General features: G+C 39.9%; 1 protein-coding gene across 2 annotated transcripts in view; it reads left to right on the top strand.

The window, feature by feature from the left end:
• RALGAPB (Ral GTPase activating protein non-catalytic subunit beta) overlaps window positions 1-23,828 on the top strand; it is an 89,020-nt gene that overhangs the window by 58,451 nt on the left and 6,741 nt on the right. For both annotated transcript variants that reach the window (XM_049650800.1, XM_049650799.1), the window contains exons 20-28: window positions 1,489-1,595; window positions 3,193-3,345; window positions 5,597-5,806; window positions 10,200-10,358; window positions 14,450-14,615; window positions 15,932-16,054; window positions 17,630-17,766; window positions 22,067-22,175; window positions 23,003-23,081. In XM_049650800.1, the coding sequence (XP_049506757.1) occupies window positions 1,489-1,595; window positions 3,193-3,345; window positions 5,597-5,806; window positions 10,200-10,358; window positions 14,450-14,615; window positions 15,932-16,054; window positions 17,630-17,766; window positions 22,067-22,175; window positions 23,003-23,081 (1,243 nt within the window). The remainder of the gene's footprint in view (window positions 1-1,488; window positions 1,596-3,192; window positions 3,346-5,596; window positions 5,807-10,199; window positions 10,359-14,449; window positions 14,616-15,931; window positions 16,055-17,629; window positions 17,767-22,066; window positions 22,176-23,002; window positions 23,082-23,828) is intronic.

Here is a 23,828-nt window from a genome sequence, read left to right as displayed (position 1 = left end):
TTTCTTCCTGTTGGTAATCAGAATCAGCCAGTATGTAAAGGAAGTATCTTCTCATGCTTATGAGAAAGTGACGGTTATAGAATTTTGGGGCGTAGAGAATCCAGGGAATCACCTCATGTTCAATTCCCTGATTTACAGGTGAAGAAACAGAGGCTCGGAGAGGGCCTGTGATGTATTCAGGGTTATTTGAAAAGTACATAGTATGACTAAGACTAGTGTCCAAATTTCCTGAGCCTCATTCTGTCCCTTTATATTGTCCTTACCGCACAGTATAGGATTTTGCCAGTAAAGACTGGTTACCTTTACAGAGGTGAACAGACTCTTGCAAATTCTGTCGAGGCTATATGAGTAGGATCTCATGAATCTATAGAATGAAAGTGAGACATTTCCCTATCATTCAGAGATTCGTGAATACCATCACAAGTTTCCACTGTGTGGTGGTAAGATACAGTGACTTTAATGTCAAATAGATGAGGCCTTTAATCATTGCCCAGTTCCAGAAGTGCTGATTCCAACTCTTTCCTGCATGCACTTCTTTCTTCTCTATTCCAGACGTAGGGCTTGCTTGACTTTCTTCCCTGGCTTGTGCCTATTATTTAACATGATTCCTTCAGCCTCCTACTCCCAAGCCAACTGCTAAAGAGTCTAAAATCCCAGTGTCCCCTCTGGGTTTCCTGGCCTGAGGGGTAAGTGTCAGCCCTCTTCGAGATTTTTTGGGACTCTCATTCCCAGTCATTTCACTGCATTGGAAGTCTACTAAAAATACAAACAATTGGGATTTTATAGATTTACAAGGACATTTTAATAGTTTATTGTAACAGTGTAACAGAAGAAGTGAGAAAGCAAAGTTTGAAAAAGTTTAACTCCACATCAGGACAAAAGGAGGGAATAAGAAGGAGGACCTGGGTCCCTCAGGAAGTCCAGCCTGAGTTCTCCCCACCCCCCACCCCCCATTTCCTTCCCCTGAACTTCTGCGGGGATGGAACAGTGCCTGCCTGTGGCGGACACGAGTGCATAAGGTGTGGGTGAGTGCAACATCAGCACTTCAGATACCCATCTGTCTGCACTTAGGTTGTTCTCAATACTGGAAGTTAAGAGTATTGGCTAGTATTTGTTTCCCAAAAATGGAGTTATGTGAGGTAATGTCAGTCAACATGTTGGTGAACATTATTTTATGTATTGTTAAACACGTGGTTCAAAACTACATTATTGGCACACCAAAGTTCAGTTTTTCATCTAGAGTAAAGACACACAATTTCCTTTTGAAACAGACTTAAGTTTAAAAAAGAAAGTGGTCGATAGAAAGTAAGATAAGTACTTATAGTTTGAGGATATGGCAGAAACCACAGAGGTGGTACACAAAGGATGAGAGTTTGGGAAACACTGTGCTAGGGCTTTGATTATTAGGGGCTTTATGGTTGATAACAGGTGTGTTTTAAGTAGTCGTCATCTGAAATAAAAACTTTTTACACCAATATTTTATTCTAGATGATTTTTTCCCCTCTGTCACTGTGCTGGTCCGGGGAATGTCTGGAAGACTTGCTTGGGCACAACAACTTTGCCTTTTACCCAGAGGAGCAAAAGCAAATCAGAAGGTATCCGTTAGAAGTTACAGGGAAGTGACTAGGAGTGAGCGAGTGTGTGCATGCGAGTGCGCATGTGTGTGTTATGATTTAAAGGTTAAATAACATTCCAACAAAATTCATTAATAAAATAAATATTTTCGATCCTAGCCAGGGTCTCAGTCAGTGGTTCATATCAGAATCATCTTAGGAGCCCGTAATTCCCAGATCCACTGAATTACTCTTTAAAGACATCTTCAAAGCAGGTGTATTTTCAGAAAGCTTTCCAGGTGATTCTCACATCCATTTATGATTAAGAACTACTGTTCTGAGCTGTGGCCTCATTTTTTTATGCAGTGTTAAATATAACAAAACTCAGGTACTGCCATAAATGAAAAAAAATTGGCCAGACTCTTGATCTCTCAGATAATGGGACTTAGTTTCAAATTATTTTTATGTGATTTATTCCTGTATAGTTGGTAATGTGCTCTGTAATTTTTTTAAATATGCTGTGTAATTTAAATCTTACTTGGGGTGGCATAGTTTATTTTATTTGTAACATTTGTAATTCGGTGAGTAAAATTTGCTCATGGGAGAAAGTTGGAAAATTCAGATAGTAAGAAATTGTAAAGCATCTGTACTCCCACTTTCCAGAAGTAGTCACTCTTAATATTTTAGTAGATTTCCTTACAATCTTTTTTTCTTTCTGTGCATGATAACATTAAATAGAATTTGAGTCATTTTTGTATACTGTTCTTCTCACTTATTACAGCATAAGCTTTTACTTATGTTACTAAAAATTCTTTAAAACATCACTTCATAAAGTGTCCCCGGTATTTCAGAGAGACAGTCACAAAATTGGAGCACGTGTCTAAAATCATTTAACATCCTAGGTGTCGCTTTTAGATGTGTTGTCACCCTGTGAGGAGCACACCTCTGTTTTCGCTTGGTGCATCATGCAGATCACATTGTGGCAGCGGCACTGTAGGCCACTGGGTCAGCATTCAAGACGGGAGGAAGGAGGAGATCAAGAAAGGAACTAAAATGTATAGATGCTTTAATATGTACCATATACATTTTTATTTCATCATTACAACAGCCTTATGATGGATGATTTCCACTTTTCAGATGTGAAAACAGAAGCTGCACAGCTAATACACATTTTAATACGTATTACAATTTGGAGGGATTCGGAGCCGTTAGGATCTAGATTTGGTGTTCAGTTGAACTCACTGTCTAGAGAGGCCCAGAGGACATAAACTTACACTTTGTTATATGGGATGATTTGAGAACTCTTGAGACAGAGGGAAGTTTGAGCCTTGATCCCTGAACTGTCTCATCCATTGGTTTACCACTTATTAAGAGAGAGTCAGGCCTGGGGCAGTTAGAGGTATACAGCCCACTTGTCAGTCAGAAAATCTCAGTTGATGAACATTTTTATAAAAGTGAAAGAGTACACTGGTATGCAGGCTATTTACCGTTAGTGTTAGCAGTGGTATTTGCAGATCCTCACTGAGTGCCAGTGTTAGTAGTCCTAGCGACACAGGCATCTAAGAGACCAGGGAAATACACGTCATTACAGATGGCACCAAATGTAATATGCATAACATTATCTGTTTTATTTCAACAGCTTTTTGTACCTGAACCTCGTCCAATTCCTAAAAATGATGTTGGATTTAAATATACTGTCAAACATCGACCATTTCCTGAAGAGGTGGATAAGATTCCTTTTGTGAAAGCAGATCTGAGCATTCCAGATTTGCATGAAATTGTCACTGAAGAAGTAAGATATTGTCAGCTGTTGTTAAGCGAATGACTATAAACATTCTTGAACAACCGCCACGGTCTAGACACTGCTTTTTTTGGTGTTATTGGAGATGATTCCTAAGATGACCTAGATCTCTGTCATCCAGGTTACCATGTAGTAAGACAAGTGTAGTTTGTGGCCCACTGAAAGGACCTGGACTCTCTTAGGAGTCACCGGGCTGTCTGGGCTGGCCCATGGTAGGCGTCAACAGGATGGGGCCATGATCAGACTGCAGTGAAGGCTATTGGAGAAGGGAGACCCAATTTAGAGACTGATGACAGTCCAGGCAGGGGAGAAGAAGGACTAGCTAGCTGACTGATAGCGGAAGTTGAAGCAGATGGAATGTATCGTGGAGGCAGAGCCAAGCAGTCTTTGATTGATGAGGGAAGGAAAAGAGCTGAAGAACTTAGATTCCGAACCTCAGTGACAAAGGAGATATCGGTGCTATTTACAGAAATAGGATTCGGTAGGAAAAGGGCAGGTTTGGGAGGACAGGAAAAATTTATGTGATTTTAGATTAATTTAGACAGTTATATTAAGTAATTGGTATCTTCGGTCAAAGGAAAAGAATTTTAAGAAGTGGGGGAAAGAAGTCTGTCAGGGCATGAGAGAACAGAAGGGCAGGAATGGAGGCTGCTTATACCAGCCAGAGAGCTCAGGGAGAAGGTGCCCTCAGCAGGGGCCCCTGGATTTTGGCATGAATGTGCAGGTGACCTTTGAGAGCATGTTCAAAGAAGTGTTAAAGTTGGGGACAGAGTATAGAGGTCTGGGTGGTGAATGGTTACTGAGACACAATGAACATAAACTACACGGTCAGTAGTTAAGGGGAGTATACAGAGTGGATAATAGCATGAGGAAATGGCCTAGCTAAGGCAAGGGAAGGCTAATTTTTACTTTTCTTTTTTCTTTCTTTCTTTCTTTCTTTCTTTCTTTTTTTTTTTTAACTCACAGATGGGAGGAATGTGAACATGCTTAGAGGTGGAAAGGAAGGAAGCAGTGGAGAAGGGCCTATGTCTGCTACCACTGGAAGATGGGCTGGGAACATTATAAGTAATAGAGTAAGGCCCTGGAGGCAGTAGGGTCAAGAGTCTCAATGTGACTGTGTCTAGGAAAGCGGTATTTCTGGCAAGACAGGAGAGAAGGAGATAGCAGGTGGAGGTTCAGAGACATTTAAAGGTGAAAAGGAGGGAAAATGAAGGAGCTTTTGTAAATTTTAATTTTAGTTCTCAGCAGTGATACAGGGAATAAAAGATGGCTCTTAAAATTGCCAGGCAGCCCAGCCCAGGTTAAGTAGCATCGTCTGTAGTGAAATTACTTAACTGACTCTGCTGACTTTACTCAGAAGTCCTTGGGATCTGGAGGCATAAGTAAAAAATTGGAGTGGTGTGGAGATTGATAGAGGTAAGAATGTGGGAGAGTAAGAAACAAGACAGCCATTTATATGTTTAGAAGAGGGTATTAAGATGTTTGATTTGGGATTTAGGCTTGGGTGGGAGGTAGATGAAGCCAGGATGCTAATGGCCTGGGAAAACGGGAGAAGGGATTGAATGCTCACAGTGATGAAAAAGCACAGCTCAGGGAGTGAAGGTGTGGGAGAGCTGCAGGAAGGAGGCTTATGGTTGGAGAAGGGAATTTCAGAATTCTAGCTCTTTAAAGTACAGCATGGCTGAGGTACAAAGTGTGCTTATGGATGGCCAAAGTCGTGAAGGTTGACAAGAGGTGGTAGAAATACAAGCTAGGTTGTTGGAAGGAGCATTGCCTGTCAGAGAGGAGTTCAAACTAGGATTGATGGGAAGGGAGGCAGGGGTGTCAGGGAGCATCTCTGAGAGGAGGGTGGGGTAATCCATATGGACAAAGACTTTAAAACATGAGGGGGCCGCCACTGCAGGACGAAGGTGGACAGGGATCTGGAAGAGGGGGTGAGAGCAACAGCGCTGCCCCCTTTCTTGCCTGTTTGAGGGGAAGCAGAAACAGAATGATTTCATTTACAGGGAGGAGCTGAAGGACATAATTTCTGAGGCTATAGGGGAGTTTTTTTGGTATTTGTTGCAGCTTTGAAACCGTGTTTGCTTGGTTGCATACTCTGTTGAATTAAAATTCAGTGTTGATCACTGAAAAGTATTTCATTGCCTTTGTTGCTTAAACCTTTGTTTTCACTTTTAAATTAAGATTAATCCGATTACTTTTATGGTAGCTCCAAAAAAGTGAAATACTTGGTTTATTTCAGTTAGAAGAGAGACATGAAAAATTAAGGAATGGCATGGCTCAGCAGATTGCTTACGAAACGCACCTTGAACAGCAAAGTGAGGAAGAATTGCAGAAGAGAAGTTTCCCCGATCCGATTACAGATTGTAAGCCTCCACCTCCTGCCCAGGAATTCCAAACAGCACGCCTTTTCCTTTCACACTTTGGATTTTTGTCCTTAGAAGCATTGAAGGTAATTTTCCTAAACTTCTATGAGTAAATATATTCATAGATTAACACTGAGTCGATTATTGCTAAAACATTTTAGTGAGGATAGGAGGAATTAAATAAATGTTACTCTGCATGTAAGTAAATGAAATTCTGTGGTGCTGTATGTAGTTTTTACTATACAAGTCCCAGAATGTGTGTCCCATGAATCCTTCCAGAGTTCTGACTGAGGGGGCTGCTTTGATAATAATACATCCAGCTCTGAAATTTCCTGAGTAATGTGCGACCCGTGTCACATATATAAATGAAATCTACAGGTAATGAGGAAAAGAATGTTAAAAATCTTCCCCTGTCAACATTTATTACTAAAGGTATGGGCTATAACGGACTCTGCTCTTTCACGCCGCTTTTAAAAAATAACAAGTATTTGTGAGCCAGGAACTTAAGTTGTACAGGTTCTGCGATCAGACTGGTTAGATTGCTTGCCAGCTGCGTGGTCATGGGCAGTTGCCCAGCTTTTCCAAGTCTTAGTTCCTCGTCTATAAAATGGAGATGATAAAAGTGTCTGTCTCATTATGGTTGTGTAAGATGCTTCATGTTGTACTTAGCACAAAGCCAAAGCCAGCCTGTAAAGTAAATATTGCCATTCTTCTTCCTCTTCCTCTTCCTCTTCCTCTTCCTCTTCCTCTTCCTCTTCCTCTTCCTCTTCTCCTCCCCCTTCTCCTCCTCCTCCCTCTCCTTCTCCCCCCTCTCCTCCTCCTCCCTCTCCTCCTCCTCCCTCTCCTTCTCCCCCCCCTCCCCCTCCTCCCCCCTCTCCTTCTCCCCCCTCTCCTCCTCCTCCCGCTCCTCCTCCTCCCTCTCCTCCTGCTTCTCCTTCTCCTTTTTTTTTTTTTAAAGTAGGCTTCACACCCAACACGAGGCTCGAATTCACAGCCCTGAGATAAAGTCAAGAGTCACATACTCTATCAACTAAGCCAGCCAGGCGCCCCAATATTGCCATTGTTCTTAATTCCATTATCCTTAAAACGGTTTTACAAGGAAAGTGGTACTGTCCCTACTTTGCAACTATGGAAACAGGCTCAAAAATGTGAAATAGCTCGCCTGAGGTGGATTTGGGGTTAGTACTAAGGCCTCTTTGTTTTGAAAAACACAGCTCAAGATTGCCAGGCAAGAGGTTGCTTATTGCACAAGTTGTCCCCTGCCCTCACTCCCTAGCAGCTACTTGGTTGAAGGCCGTGTAACTTTTTGGGAAAACGGGCAACATTGCTGATTTTGGATTTCAGCACGTAGATGGAAAACATTCTGTGTTGTAGAAAAGTGAGTTGGTGATGGGGAGTATGAACATTAAAAACTTTTAAAATGCAGAAGAAAAGAGAAGAGAGAGGAAAATAATGAGAAATACAGTGGCAAATATGGAAGGCAAGGAACAAAGATACAACCTGCAAATGATTAGTGATACTCCTAATGGAGAAAGTTGAACAGAGTAGAAGCAGTAAATAAGAATATACTAGAAGAAAATTATTACATTCTGTGGACTAAAAGGAGGTAAGAACCCTGATGGCACTGTCTTGAAATTCTAATTTTCCATTCATATTATCTATTCTAGTTGATGTCTTAAAGCTGTCGAGAAAATAATTCTCATGCTTTCTTATCTGTGTCAGGACATAGGAAAAAGAAAGTTACCTGGTATGTTTTATGAATCTTAGCCTATAACTCTAATAACTTAAACTTGACAGCACACACATACAAAAAAGCTGTAAACTAATCTTACTTACGCATATATGTGTAGAAGTATTAAGGAGAGTGCTAGTAAAACTGAATTCAACAGCGTATCAAGCAGATTACCTTCCACAACCAAGTAAGGTTTATCCTACAGACTCAAGGAGACTTAGTTATTACTGGGAAATATTAGTATAGTAAAGCTATTAAGAAAATAATTTGATCCTATTAGGTCAATAAATAAAACAAGTCACTATTCAGTAGGACAGTATTCCTTAGGATTTTCAAAAACAAACAAAAACTAAACCAGGACTAGTAGTGTGGATCTGGAAATGGCAGCCTATGAGAAATTGGAAGCACCCTTTGTTAAAATCAGAGGCAAAGGATATCTGTTTTGACAACTATTGAATACTGAGAATTTTTTAGTCCAGAAAATTTTTTATTTTACCATAGTCGCAGCTTAACAGAAGGTTTCCCCCAAAAATGTACAGGGAGGTTTCCCCCCGTAGCAACATCTTACGTAGCTATAGAACAATATCAAAACCGAGTAAGTCAGTGAAATACTAAACGAAATTAGAAGTAAAAACTATTGGAAAGAAGACAGTTTGCAGGTAATATGACTTCCATTGGACAATCACTAAGGAAATCAATAAAACGTTTAAAATAGAGTTTAAGGGGCGCCTGGGTGGCTCAGTCGGTTGAGCGTCCGATTTCAGCTCAGGTCACAATCTCGTGGTCAGTGAGTTTGAGCGCTGCGTCGGGCTCTGGGCTGACAGCTCAGAGCCTGGAGCCTGCTTCCGATTCTGTGTCTCCCTCTCCCTCTGCCCCTCCCCCGTTCATGCTCTGTCTCTCTCTGTCTCAAAAATAAATAAATATTAAAAAAAAAATTTTTTTTTTTAAATAAAATAAAATAGATTTTAAGATCACCACACAGAAAAGTACAAAAATCAACGACTGTTGCTATAATATCCAGTTAAAACTATAGTACAAAAGTACTCTATTTACAGGTGTGATATGGATGAAAGTTACCCAAATGGTGTACAAGATCTTCAGGGAAAAACTTTAAAAAGTTACTAAGAGATGCAAAATGCGTGTATGTTATGTTGCTGTGCTAGAAGATCATCTAAAAGAACAAACTGATGAGATAGCTTTAAAAAAAGAAAAATTGGAAGGCTTTGCCACATGCTACAGGTTCACGGTTCCTTATATAAGATTTCAGAGTAAAGTAACAGTGAAAACCAGAAGGTTTTTTTGTATGTTTGTAGCAAATCCATTTACGTAGCAAAATCTGGCCTGAATTGACAACATGGCTATTTGTAGTCTTTAATTATTTCACGTGGTGTGAATACGCTTCTGTTTGACTGCAGAAATATTATAGTGTCCTTGGTTACAGGGTGTTGCCCCAGCCCTTGCTAGAAGTGTTGTGGTATAGACAAGAAGACCAGGCTCTCCGTCCTTGCTAATGTAGAAAGGAGTAATCTTTGCCATTCTGGGGGATGCGTTCCTGAAAAATAACCGTGGATGACAAAACCTTGGGCAAGGTCAAGATCTCCAAGAAGAAAAGGGATTAGGGGGGAAAACAAAAAAAAATTCATTTAAAAAGTTAGTAGACTTTATTTAGTAGAGCGGTTTTAGGTTTGCGGAACAGTTGAGTAGAAAGGACAGAGAGCTCCTACATACCCCAACTGTGCCTCTCCTCCCCAGTTTCGCCCTGTCATTAACATTTGGCATTGGTGTGGTATATTTGTTGAAATTGATGCACCAGTATCTGTGCATTATTAACTAAAGTCCGTAGTTTACAGTAGAGTTCACTCTGTGTTGGACAATTGCACAGGTCTTGACAGATGTTATAGTGTGTATCCACTATTACAGTATGCCCTAAGAATCCACCATACCCTGCCTCTCACCATCCTCCCCTCCCTGCTTCCCCCAACCCCTGTCAACCACTGATTTCTTTACTGTCTCCAGTTTTGCCTTTTCCAGAGCATCATATAGTTAGAACCATACATACAGTAGGTAGCCTTTCCAGATTGGCTTCTTTCACTTAGCAATATGCATTTAAGGTTTCTCCATGTCTTCTTATGACTTGATGGCTCATTTCATTTTATTGCCAAGTAATATTCCATTGTGTGAATGTATCGTAGTTTATCCATTCGCTTACAGAAAGATATCTTGGTTGCTTCTAATTTTTGACAATTATAAATAAAGCTGCTACAGACGTTTGTGTGCAGACGTTTGCTAGACATAAGTTTTTAGTTCATTTGGATAAATACCAACGTGTGTCATTGCTGTGTTGTGTGGTGAAACTATGTTTGGCTTTGCAAGAAACCACCAAACGGTCTTCCACAGTGGCTGTACCATTTTGCATTTCCACCAGCAATAAAATGAGAAAAAAAAATGCATTAAAATTTTTTTCTAGACAGCATGATATATTACAGAGAAAATAGGATCAAAAACTATATACATAGTATGATTGCAGTTGTTTTTAACAAAAAAAGACGAAAGAATTGGAAAGAAGTACAGAAGAATTTTAAATAGTTTCTTTAGGATTATGGTTGTACTTATTCCTGCTACTTTATACATTTTTAAATAATTTTTTAACTTAATGTTTATCAACTATGAGCAGGTATTGCTTTTATAATTAGAATAGTGAAAAGGGGTAATAATTTTTCCTTTCTCCTTTCTTCCTTTGGTGGTAGGAACCTGCAAATAGTCGCCTACCTCCTCACCTTATTGCACTTGACTCCACGATACCTGGATTTTTTGATGACATTGGGTATCTGGATCTCTTGCCATGTCGTCCCTTTGACACCGTTTTTATTTTCTATATGAAACCAGGTCAGAAAACAAACCAGGAGGTAAGATTTCTGAATTTGTGGGTAATTTTTTTATGCTGTAAATAACTACTTGCCTTGTGCTTATCCATAGTAGGAGATTGGTTACTATTGATGCTTAAAGACTTGTTGTGAACCAGTTCAGAAATGGAATTAATGAAAATCGTGTTGCTCAGAGTCCTGAGTCTTTTGACTCTTAAAAAATTGTAATTGGAGAGGAGCCATAGTATGTCTTTCTCCCCCTTAAGGAATTCAGATTGATAGGACAAAAGAAACTGAAATACAGAAGACTAGCCACAAACAAATTAAAGCTAGGCCCAGCTGCTTAAGAGTAAAACAGCAGCAACAAATACTTGCTAAACATCTTCTGTGTGACGCACCATGCCAGGGTATTGAAGTGAGTAACAGTCTTTCCTCTTGAGGAGCTCACCTGCGAGGTAATTTCACAAGCACGTAATTTCACTTGGGGCATGGTAATGTACAGTGGGGAAGAGAACAGCCGAGATAAAGTAAGAGATTAAAGCGGAAGACGTAAGTAAAACCTAAGTTAAATAAAAGACTTACATTGGATGCATGTATCAAAGAGACTAGGAAAAGGATGAAGAAAAATATAGGTGGGAAAATGGAAAACTGAGAGTAAGTGACAAGAGATTTGAAGGGTCTATTGGAAATGAATAGTTGAAACATGGAACAGGCTGGCAGTTGCCAGCTTTTGACTAGGAAGAAGCTAAAGGAAGATTTCTCAAATACAGTATTAGATGTGTAGGACACTAGGACTACACGATTTTGGGATGTTACTGTAATCCTTATAAGACTGTTAGCTGATCAAATTGGACACACCTTAAGAAATTTACCAAAGTCACAAAATGTTGATTTATATTAGAAGCACTATTTGAAATTATTAGTGAGCTACTAGAAAATGAGATTGAGGGGCGCCTGGGTGGCTCAGTCGGTTGAGCGTCCGACTTCGGCTCAGGTCACGATCTCGCGGTTCGTGAGTTCGAGCCCCGCGTCAGGCTCTGGGCTGATGGCTCAGAGCCTGGAGCCTGCTTCCGATTCTGTGTCTCCCTCTCTCTCTGCCCCTCCCCCGTTCATGCTCTGTCTCTCTCTGTCCCAAAAATAAATAAACGTTAAAAAAAAAAAAAAAAGAAAAAAAAAGAAAATGAGATTGATTTGTGAGAAAGTTCTTCTCATTTCAGGTTATTGATTCAATAAATATTTATTATGTGTCCACTGTCAGGTGCCAGGGTTATAGTAGTAAGCAAGATCTACAAGGTTTCTGACATCCCAGAACTACTGTCTAAGGGGGAAGACAGATGATTAAGTAAATAACCGTAGTGAAGTGTGCTAATTAGAAGCATGGTGTAGGAGCCATAAACAGGAAAACCTAACCTCATTTTAAGAACGTGTCCTGGAGGAAAAGACATTTTAGCTGATATTTGAGGTTATGTTGACAGTAGATTAAAAGACAGGTTGTTACTAACAACCGTTACATGTGTAACGGCCCCGGAGGTAAGAGAATTCCATCTTCGGAAAATTGCAGAGTCCAGTATACTTGGAACTTGGGAGAATGTGGGCTTATGGTAGGCAGAGGTGAGACTTTTGAAAGAACCTCAGAATGGGATTGAAGGGGTTAGGAACTTGTTTGGAAGAAGTCTACTGCATGGTTCATAGGAGAATAATAGGGCCATTTTTCTCTTTCCTGTAAAAGAAGACACAAACCATTGCTGTTGAGGTAACTCTTAAACTAATTCAGTTTCCTTAGCTTTCTAGGAGCTGAGAATGATTGGAACAGTGCACCTTCTCTGCGGCCTCCTAGAGAATGTCTGAACCCTGCCTTCCCTGGCCACAGGGTAGATTTAGATTAATTACTAGCTGCCAGCCAGTGGCCTGCAGGTTGATTTGACTCATGCATTGCATCTTGACTAACTTTTCAGAAATTGTTTACTTAAGTTTCACTTCTGAATAAAAATTAAAAAAAAATTTTTTTTAATGTTTATTTATTTTTGAGAGAGACAGAGACAGAATGCAAGTGGGTTAGGAGTAGAGAGAGAGGGAGACATAGAATCTGAAGCAGGCTCCAGGCTCCGAGCTGTCAGCACAGAGCCCGACATGGGGCTCAAACTCACGAGCTGTGAGATCATGACCTGAGCCGAAGTCGGACGCTCAACTGACTGAGCCACCCAGGCGCCCCTCTGAATAAAAATTTTAATTGGAAGAAAATAGGAAGTGGTTGTCAAATCAATTTCCTGGCACTTCTGTGAATATGAAGGGCTGTAGGTGAACTGAATAGGTGTACTTCTATCGAGGGTATTTAAGAGAAGATGACCTGGCTGGCGATTTTTTGCCCAGCGGATTGACAAGTAATAGATGTAACAATGCATATTTTGACTTGATCGGGCCTCTGAATGGTCTTGACATAGATTAGCGTTGATACACCATATTCGGGAGCTCTTAAAAATAGTGATTCCAGGATCCCACCTCTGCTGATGCTGATGTAGGAGGTCCACAGTGCTCTAAGAAGAAACTTATGTTTAAGAAATTCCTCAGGTGACAGATTTATGTATCCCTGCTCCTATAGAATCCGTGTCAGCTCACCTGTCTCTGAATTAAAGGATGGTTCAAATCTCTATATGCTGATTTTGAGTGCTATAAATAGTGATACCTGTTGATGTGTTCAGTGTCATGTGATTCTTAAGCTTTTTGCTTTTCTGTTGTATGCTTTGTGTTTTATATACATAGTTCATATGTTCATACTTTTAATATTCAATTAAAGGTATTAAATTATGAGTTGAATGATCTTAGATTAAGAACGATAGATCAAATAAATGAATTAATAATTTTAGTCATTTATGCTCACACAGGAATGATGTTTAATACAAAATTAAAGTTAAATGTTCCATAAATATTATTTTCTTAAATGTTCATTTATTTATTTGTTTTGATAGAGACACAGCGTGGGTGGGGAGGGGCAGAGATGGAGAAAGAGAGAGAATCCTAAGCAGGCTCTGTCCGTGTGCAGAGCCCAATATGAGGCTCGAACTCCCAAACCAAACTGTGAGGTCATGACCTGAGCCGAAATCAAGAGTCCGGCACTTAACCAACTGAGCCCCCAGACTCCTCCCTAAATATTATTAAACCAAAGGTTTAATGAAATGTTCAAAAAAAAATATTCCCTGAGTGATTTTGATACATGGCCCCGCCTGGCTTTTCATTTATAATTTCTAGAGGATTTCTTGCTTTCGTTCCTTTAGCATAGGGTTTTCAACAGCAGCACTATTGCTATTTTAGGCCACATAATTCTTTGTTAGGGGAGCTGTCCTATAAATCAGACATTTAGCAGCATCTTTGGCTTCTACTCAATAAATACCAGTAGCACGCCACAAGTTGTGGTAACAAAAATGTCTTCAGACATTGCAGCTGCCCCCTGGTGAGTGAAAACACGCCTGTGAGCACCACTGTTGTAGAACAAAGTACTTTTCTTCTTGAGGCCAGTAAGAAGGTATTAAACTAGTATTTAGCGAAGAGGGGAGAACCTTCTGGTCACTTATTTTTTTCTGGAATGGCTTCATTCTCTTCTTAGGACTAAGAGGAGGATGTTTTCATGCTTGTTTGTTAATTATACCTAATCTTCATGGGCTATTTAATAGATTTGTACTTTTTATATTGTTTGTCATGATTTGTAATAAAACAATCACATACCTATGTAATGTAGCTCACAAACCAGACAGTAAACTCTGTGAAGACAGGGACATAGCACTTTTTATTTACTTTGAGTAAACGTGTCTGGCTCAGTAATTGTTTAGCTGGAGAGGGAGCTAAGGGCTTTACTCGCATTATCTCAGTCTTCACAGCCATCATTAGCATCCCTCCTTTATAGATGAAGAAACTGAAATAGTGGGTTAAGGGACTCTCCCAAGGCCCAGCCAGGATTTGAATGCAAATCTGTCTTAACTAGAAGCATCATTTTTAACTATAGTGATGAATTCCCAAGTTTATTCTGAGCTTAGATTTGATTTGTCAGACACTTCAAAGCTAACCGATTTTTATGGAGGTTTATTTTGATGTGCTCTTTTGTTTCCTTCATTATAGCTGATGATTGGTATGTATTTCAGATTTTAAAGAATGTGGAATCTTCCAGAAATGTTCAGCCACATTTCCTAGAATTTTTGCTCTCCCTTGGTTGGTCGGTAGATGTGGGCAAACACCCCGGTTGGACTGGGCATGTTTCCACCAGTTGGTCTATTAACAGTTGTGATGATGGTGAAGGACCTGAACAAGGTAAAAACCCATAACGGTCATGCGTTTTTTCTTGTTTTGTTATCCTTGATTTCTCCCCCTTCACTAGAAGTTTGTAGTCTTATTATAAAAAGAAAGAAAGAAAGAAACCAGAGGTATATGAAGGAAAAGTTTGCTTCCCCTAATTCTAGTCCTCATAAGAGGTCACTGAACAGTAGTTTGTATATTGTTAGGTGAGAAATTTTCTGTTTTTAATGATGATTGAGTTTTAGCATTTTTTCATATTTTTATTTCTTTCCTGAGAGCCACTTGTTCATTTATTTCCTCTTCCCAGTTTTTTGTTGGTGGTCTTTTATGTATTACCGGTAGGACATTGTATTCATTTTTTTTGTTTTGTTTTGTTTATTTATTTTAGGAGGGGCAGAGAAAGAGAGAATCCCAAACAAGCTCTATGCTGTCAGCGCAGAGCCTGACATGGGGCTTGATCCCATGAACTGTGAGATCATGACCTGAGTCAAAATCAAGAGTTGAATACTTCGGGGCGCCTGGGTGGCTCAGTTGGTTAAGCATCCAACCTTCAGCTCACGTCATGATCTCATGGCTCATGAATTCAAACCCTGAGTCGGGCTCTGTGCTGACAGCTCAGAGCCTGGGGCCTGCTTTGGATTCTGTGTCTCCCCCTCTCTCTGCCCCTCCCCCACTCACGCTCTGTTTCTCTCTCTCTCAGAAATAAATAAACGTTAAAAAAAAAAAAGAAAAAGATTCGGATGCTTAACTGACTGAGCCACCAGGCACCCCCATTGTGTTCATGTTAATTGAGCACTATACTAGCTCTCAGGAATGTTACTTTTGTTAATTCATTCCTGTTGGCTTAACTGCCTGTACATTTTACATTCTGTCACTGACGATTGGGGAAGGGAGAGCAGAAGCAGAGCTGAGGAGCAGTAGAGAGAGACCAGGGACAGAAATGCCTTGAAAGCAAGAGTGTAAAAGTCACAGACACCTGCCCTAACTTCTTTCAGAAGTCTGTGGTGGTCTTGTTCCTTTGGATTATTAGTTCTTCCCACGAGACTGTTTTCATAATATGCTCCATACAGATGAGTTCATGTCTGCTAATCAGAAGTGGCCTAATTTAGAATACTTTCAGAAACTGTGAAATTAAGGTTTTATTATTTAAATTTAGTGTAAAGACATTTAATGAATATTTATGGTCTTGTTCTTATACGCAAATTGGTTCTTGCTGGAAACATGCCTTCTATTGATTACCACTTTATTTGACCATTTAAAATTTCATGAAGTAGGATAAAACTGATTTTCCCCACTGTTTGGAGCAGTAATGTAGTGTTTCTCATTCCTAGATGAAGTGATTTCCTCTGAAGACATTGGGGCTAGCATTTTCAATGGACAGAAGAAGGTGCTGTATTATGCCGATGCCCTTACGGAAATAGCTTTTGTAGTTCCTTCTCCTGTGGAATCCTTAAGTAAGAACATTTTTTGTTTGGTGTTTTAAAATCTATTTTTGTATTCACTGGTTTGTGCATTGGGAGAGATTCTGAAGTCATCTAAGTCATCTGAAGTCATCATTGTTCAGCTTCTAAGGCATGATAGCTTTTAGATTATGCAGAGGTATAGGATGTTAGCTCCTCTTAACTTTCTTAAGGACACTAGTTAAAGACAGGCAGACTGACCCTCTCATAGTAATCTTAAACGAACTGCAACCCATTTTTTTTGGTCTTTCTTTAATCAATACATAGAAGGCTTATTTTCCAGTTTATTCATTTCTTTCTCTGGCATTGTTACGAATGAGCCCCCACTTACTTGCCTGTTTCCATGTAACAGCCTTGTACGGCACGCCAGAGAATCCTACAGTTGGAGGGCTCTCGTGATAGCATTTGGCTGATCTGACACCAAGCGGGAGAAACTCCACAGCCTAGAAAAGGTGGCGATTAAGCCTGTTCTTCTTAAGGATCAGGAGTGATTATGACTTCTCATTCTGAATCCATAGTCTTATCTTGCCTAGGACCTTTGCTTCTTGCAAATTAAGCCCCCTTCTTTGTGCCTGACCAGGCAATAGATGGAAAACTTCACCTTCTTCATTGAGACCATCTGTAAGACAGGCTGCTACACATCACACTTTCATGGTCTCATCTCCAGGCTAGTGAGTGCTTGTGCCCTGCTCTGGCAGCCTCCTGACCTTTGTACTTAGATCCCTGACTTCCCCCACTAGCGCCCCATCTTATATTTTGGGGCCAGTTATATCCCTGGCAAGAGGGGCCTCCCATGGTCTAGGCCAGTATCCTAGCAGCTGTTTGCCTTCATGTCCAGGCTTTGACCTACCACCTTGATTTCAGATGCCAGACTCCATCTGTCCTATGTGGGTTGAGGCCCTCCCTGGTGGTGTCTCTAGTCCAGCCTGTTGGCACCGACACAGCTCGATCCTTGTCTTTGCACTTTAGTTGCCACAGTTGGGTCTTCACTTGTGTCATGAAACATCCCATGTGGCACCTGTGCCCCTGCTCCAACTCAGCCTCCTCCTGTTTCTGGAGACTTGTCTTTTTTTTTTTTTTTTTTTTTTCATAACTCTCTATATGCTTGTCTCCAACCAGATCACTTCTTAATCACAGAGACTAGGTCCTCTGCAGCTTTGGAATGCCCCACTGCTACTTGGTACCACGCTCCATGATTGAATGTATAATCAGAATAATTCAGAGAATAACAGATGGCTTATATTCTACGTCTGAAAAGTCAAAAATATTTTCTAGTCTTACCTCGGTTATCCTGTAGTACAGGAACTGGAAAACTATGGCACACAGACCAAAATCAGAACACTAAGTACAGTTTTTACATTTTTGAAGTGTTCTAAATAAAATACAAAGAAGAACATGCAATTGAGACCTACATAGCCAGCACTATGACCCTTTACAGAAGAAGTTTACCAACCCTTTGTCTAGAGGCAGTGACTTCTCTTAAGTGACTTAAGTTAGCCTATTAGCGTAAATAGTTTAAAAACTTCTCCAAAGAAGTAGATATAATTGATTTTATTTTTTACTTCATAGCTGATTCATTGGAAAGTAACATCTCGGACCAAGATAGTGATTCAAATATGGATCTTATGCCTGGGATCCTGAAACAGCCATCCCTGACACTTGAGCTTTTTCCTAATCACACTGACAATCTTAATTCCTCACAGCGGGTAAGTCATTTTGTTTACAGCTCTAAAAATTTGTTATGAAATGGGGGTGATTATAGAATCATGCCTGAAAAGCTGTTAACCGAAACCCAGAGAGCAATTTCAGCAGTACTGATTCATTAGTATCTTAATTTTTAAAATTCAGATTCTCACGATTTTCTTTTTTTTCAGCTTGCAACAAATAGGTCATTCTAAGACAGCTTCTGTTGTATTCCATGATTTGGCCATTCTGGTACCATGCTTGGTTCTCTCACCCGTTCCTTCCCAGCCTACGTTTTTATTGGGTCCCTGAAATACCCATGAAAGGTACAATAGTGGCTATACGTTCCACGTCATTAATCATGCAGCATTCCACTTAAACGAGTCTGCTGTGTACAAATGGTAGCATTTTGGAGACTAACCCAGTATATGAATAGATACACTGAGTGAGGCACCCAGCCGCCACTACAAGAAGGGAGCATTTTGCTTTTATACTTTCTTTCTTACCATATCAGGAGATGTTATGTCTTTATTTTTGTTTTCTCCTCATGTTACCTCTTCATCCTTACACTTGGAAAGTGGACAAGTAAGGGATAGCAAGTGTATTGGATCATTTCATAAATGTGGGAAGATTGATTTATAACAAATAGTAAGAAAGACAAAAGAAGTGTAAACTTGTTTGAACCATTGTTTGATTTTACAGGATTTTAATTTGGCTCCTTCCATAGTGAAAGTTGTGTTTAACATAAGTACAGTTGACTCTTGAACAACACAAGCTTAAACTGCATGGGTCTACTTATATGTAGATTTTTTTTTTTCCAATAAATACAATGCAATACTGTAAATGTATTTTCTCTTCATTATGATTATATTTTATTTTATTTTATTTTATTTTAGAGCATGAGCTGGGGAGAGGGGTAGAGGGAGAGAGAGAGAGAGAGAGAGAGAAAGAGAGAGAAAGAGAGAGAGAGACTCTTAAGCAGGCTTCATGCTCAGTGCAGAGTCCAGTACAGGGCTTGATCCCATGATCTCGGGATCATGACCTGAGGTGAAATTGAGAGTTGGATGCTCAATTGACTGAGCCACGTAGGTGCCCCTTCCTTATGATTTTCTTAATAACATTTTATTTTCTTTAGCTTTATAGTGTATAATTCATCTAATGTATAAAATATGTGTTAATCAACTATTTATATTGGTAAGATTTCTGGTCAACGTAGGCTATTAGTAGTTAAATTTTTGGAGACTCAAAAGTTACACTTTTTGACTGCATGGGGGGGATCAGCAGCCCAACCCCTGCATGGTTCAAGGGTCAACCATATATAACTATATATAACTATATATAACTATATATATACATATATACATACATATATATACATATATACATATGTATGTACATATGTACATATATGTACATACATATACATATATATACATATGTACATACATATATATACACATATATATAGTTATATATAGTTATATATAGTTACATGCATGCTTGAAAGAGAATACAAGAGAAGTATTCACCTTTAAAATTGATTTAGGAAAAATAGTTAAGTTGTGTAAGACTCTGAAGTAGATCAATTTTGAAAATCAGGAGTTGCTATATTTAAAAGGCTTCATAGAATAGTTTGTAGATGAACATGTCTGTGTCAGGTGATAATGTAGGATTTCAGCCAGATCTAATATTCAGTGATTGGCAGTCCTTGTACTCATTTTCTGAATGTTAGCATAGGTATCCCTTAAAATCCAAAATCTATAAAGCACCATGTTTTTATTATTTATACTTTGCAGACTACTACTATCTTAAAAATAGAACTTATTTTACCAGGGGGCACCTGGGTGGCTCAGTCGGTTGGGGATCCAACTCTTAATTTCAGCTCAGGTCATGATCCCAGATCATGGGGATCAAGCCTCATGTTGGGCTCCGTGCTGAACATGGAGCCTGCTTAAGATCCTCTCTTTGCCTCTGTCCCTCTCCCAGCTTGTGCTTTCTCTCTCCAAAATTTAAAAAAAAAAAAAAAAAAAGAACTTATTTTACCAGCAAAAATGGATTTACTCGAGAATAGCAGAGAATTTCAGTTTGGGACATGCAACTTATGGTAAAACTATAGGCAAGCCCAGCAAACAGAGGAGAGGAACATCATTTTATGGAGAAGGAGGATGTTGGGAGGGGTCATTTTGAATGAAAGTGCATTGGAGAAAAGCAAGAGTTAGGGATGAGAGTGACCAAGGTTTTTCATTGGCTGAGTTGCAGGGGTAGTCAATTTCTTGGCAGAAGATTCCATGTATATCTTTTCCTGGTGGAACCTGTAATTGATGATTCTTTCCTGTTGATGATTCTGTTGGGGATCCGTAATTGACAGTTCTAACTATAATTGCTTTTGGGTGGTACAGCTCCTTTTCTAGCCTCCCTACTCCACTTGAGTGGAGTTTCCCTTAATTAATTTTCACACTGCTAACTAAAAAAAGAAAAATCATGCTATCTCAATAGATGCAGAAAAAGCAGTTGCCATAAAACTCAACATTCGTTCATGAGAAAAACTTTCAGCAAACTATAAACAGAAGAGAATTCTCTTAACCTGAGACAGAGCTCTACTGGAAGCCTATCGCTAACATTATACTGTACACTATTCTGTGACTGCTTTCCCCCCAAATGGAGGACACAGCAAGGATGTCTGCTCTCACCACTTCTGTTTAACATGGAGTCCTATACAGGGAAATATGGCAAGAAAAAGAAATAAAATACAAAGGACTGGAAAGGAGAAATAATACTGTAGATATTTGCAGATGACTTGATCGTATATATAGAAACCCTGAGGAATCTTTTTTAAAAAATCTACTAGATCTACTGAGTACGTTTATTTTTTTTTTATTATTATTTTTTTAATGTTTATTTTTGAGACAGAGAGAGACACAGCATGAGCAAGGAAGGGGCAGAGAGAGAGGGAGACACAGAATGTGAAGCAGGCCCCAGGCTCTGAGCTGTCAGCACAGAGCCCGACGCGGGACTCGAACTCACGAACTGTGAGATCATGACCTGAGCCGAAGTCGGCCGCTTAACTGACCGAGCCACCCAGGCGCCCCCTGAGTGCGTTTATTAAGGTTATAGGAGAAGAGGTCACTGTGTTAGGCAGATGACCCTCAGAGACTCTTGCCTCTGTATGATGTCCTCTGTGTGTGGGTAGAACCTATGAATATGAGAAGATATCTTATGATTATGTTAGATTATATAGCAAAAAGGGACTTTGTAGATATAGTTGTTAAGGTTGCTTTGAGCTGATCAAAAGGGAGATGATCCAGGTAGGCCTGACCTGATCACAGGAGCCCTTTAAATCTAGGGCTAGAAGTCAGAGATGCAAAGTTGGTGAGGAGCCATGCTAAGAAAATAGTCTCTGAGTGGGGCAGGTGTCTGCCACCAATTTGGGGATGATCTCTCAGCCACAATCATTTTCTGTGAATGCCAGGACAGAAATAAAAATGGAAACAAGAATCTAGGGGAAGTGCCATGATTTCTGGTCATCTGCTAAAAACAGGTATATTTCTGTGCTAATAAAGCGGTTTTATTTTTAAAATTCAACTTAGATGTGAGATTCTGCCTTCTGTACACATAGCTTTGTCTGGGGCTTTAGCATAAACTCACCCCTGCTGCATGCCCTCAAGGGTGGGGCTCAAGAGTGCCGCCAGTTTGCTGAAGGGGAACCACATAGGCCTGCCAGCCTTTCAGGGAAACTTAAAGTCGATTGGGTGGGCAGGGAAGCCAGAAGCAAGCTGTGCATGATAGCAATGACATAAGCAACTCTTTTTTTCTTTCTTTTTCTGCTGACAGGAAAAAGGCCTTCTTTTTGGTCTAGATTGCAGTAGGAAAGTTCTGGCCTAGAAACAAGAACTAGAAGTAACTTGCTGGTGGACATTTTAGAGATTAGGATCCCCAAGCAAGCCAGTGATGTCACTGTGATGAGGAAAGCATCTTGCTTGCTGGCCGTAGGGATAGACTCAAATCGTTTGAAGCCCTCATTAAAACATTGCCCACAGATTTTACTTGTGTTGATGTAAGTTATAATTGCTCAGTATTCCTTAACTTTTTTCCTTTAAGAATTTAAGACCTTCATTTCTTTGTTCTAGGTTGAGACTTGATAAACAGAGGGGCCAAAGAAGAACGTTTTCGCAAATATGTTTCACTTTTTTCCTAAAGTGATTTCCCATGACTGATTTTTACATCACTGGGTAGCTTGATGAATACTGTGATTGGGTGGTTTTATTAAGTCACTTTTTTTCCCCCCTCCCCTTTTCCGTTTCTGCTTCTCTCTACCTCGTATAGCTTAGTCCCAGTTCCAGAATGAAGAAGTTGCCTCAGGGTCGTCCTGTGCCTCCTCTTGGACCTGAGACCAGAGTTTCTGTAGTCTGGGTGGAGCGCTATGATGATATAGGTACTGTGTAAGGACTTTGTCCATACGTAAAATTATTGTAGGATGACGGTGACTTGCTGAATGTCTGTAGGAAGAGGCAGCACAGGTGTGGTCTGGTGGCCGAAGCTGGGGCCGCAGTTCAGCAAGCCTGGGTTGGCATCCCGACTCCGCCCCTCACTCAGTTTCTTTAAGCCTTAGATTACTCACCTGTTCAATGGAGATATCCATTTACTTCTGGTTGTGACGATTTGGTGAGACTAGGGGATATAAACTTTTAGCTATTCTTGATGTCACAGTTAGTAGCCTATTGCCAGTTGGTCCCATTGCCTGTAGCCCCCAGTCATCCCAGGACCTGTGGAAAGAGAAAGGGGGGAACTTCCCTCACCCTCTGCACAAATCCTGCTGTCTAGTTCTGGTGTAAATATTAATTTGTCCTCAGGAACTCTGCTGTGGATAAGTGTCTCATGGTTTTTATGTAAGCAACATAAGAGCATTAGAAATGTATACTCAGCTTAGAATGTCATCGAGCTCAGGGTTTGTGGGAAAGTGTGGTAGTTGCTTTTTAACCAAGCCCCCAAAGACCACAGATCATGTTCTAGAAAAACTCTGCTTTAGAAGAACTTAGCTAAAATATGTCTTGGGTGTGTTGGGGGAGATTTTCTTTTTTTTTTTCTTTTTTTTTTTTGGGGGGGGTAGGGGAAGGAATAGTTAGGATTATGTATTTTAGGATAGCACAATCCATATATTTTTTGCACACTTGTATAAAGAGACTAAGACATTAGATTTCATGCTATTTATTTTGGAAATATGAGGGAGATATTAATTGTCCTGCTGTTACTTTTTTCCAGAAAACTTTCCCCTTTCAGACCTACTGACGGAGATCAGTACTGGTGTGGAGACCACCGCAAATAGTAGCACTTCTCTGAGGTACAGTCTTGATTTGCCTGAGGTTCACCAGCAAGTCTTTAAGCACAGAGAAACCTATTTGTTACAGTGTGTTGATTGTGGTTTCATAAAGAAGACATAATGAAGCAAAAAGGATGAAGACAATAAGACATAGACGTAATTAGGGGGAAAGAATCAAAGGAAGAAGTTGGTGGATAAATGCACAAGGTGATAAATTAGCATGCATTTTGAAGTGGCATAATTCATTGCTAGTTGACATTTATCTGCAGCAAAGAGAAAAACGAACAGCTGGAAGCAGCTAAGTATTAACCATAATAACAGACTAGCAATATTAGGTAGAAGTAAAATTGGTTACATTGGTTGAGACATTCTGGATAGTTAACATATCCTAATTCAACGAGCTCTTTAATGGAAAAATATTTCTAAGTAAAGTGTAATACTTTATTATAGTGGTAAGATTTCTGTTTTTAGCTGCCCATGCACAAAAAGGATAAAAAGAAAATAATAGGATTCCAAAATTAGTAACAGTGTATTTGTATAGGCTTTTTGCTTGCTTGTGTTGGGTTTAAACAAATACATTAAAACAACTCCACGAGGTGCAGTTATCATCTCTGTTTTACAAATGGAATAAAATAGGTTCATAGATGGGGCGCCTGGGTGGCTCGGTCGGTTAAGCGTCCGACTTCAGCTCAGGTCACGATCTCGCGGTTCGTGAGTTCGAGCCCCGCGTCAGGCTCTGGGCTGATGGCTCAGAGCCTGGAGCCTGCT

This window comes from Panthera uncia (genome assembly GCF_023721935.1).
Source record: "Panthera uncia isolate 11264 chromosome A3 unlocalized genomic scaffold, Puncia_PCG_1.0 HiC_scaffold_11, whole genome shotgun sequence".
Classification (NCBI taxonomy): Eukaryota; Metazoa; Chordata; class Mammalia; order Carnivora; family Felidae; genus Panthera; species Panthera uncia.
This window is presented reverse-complemented; position numbering and strand designations above follow the sequence as displayed.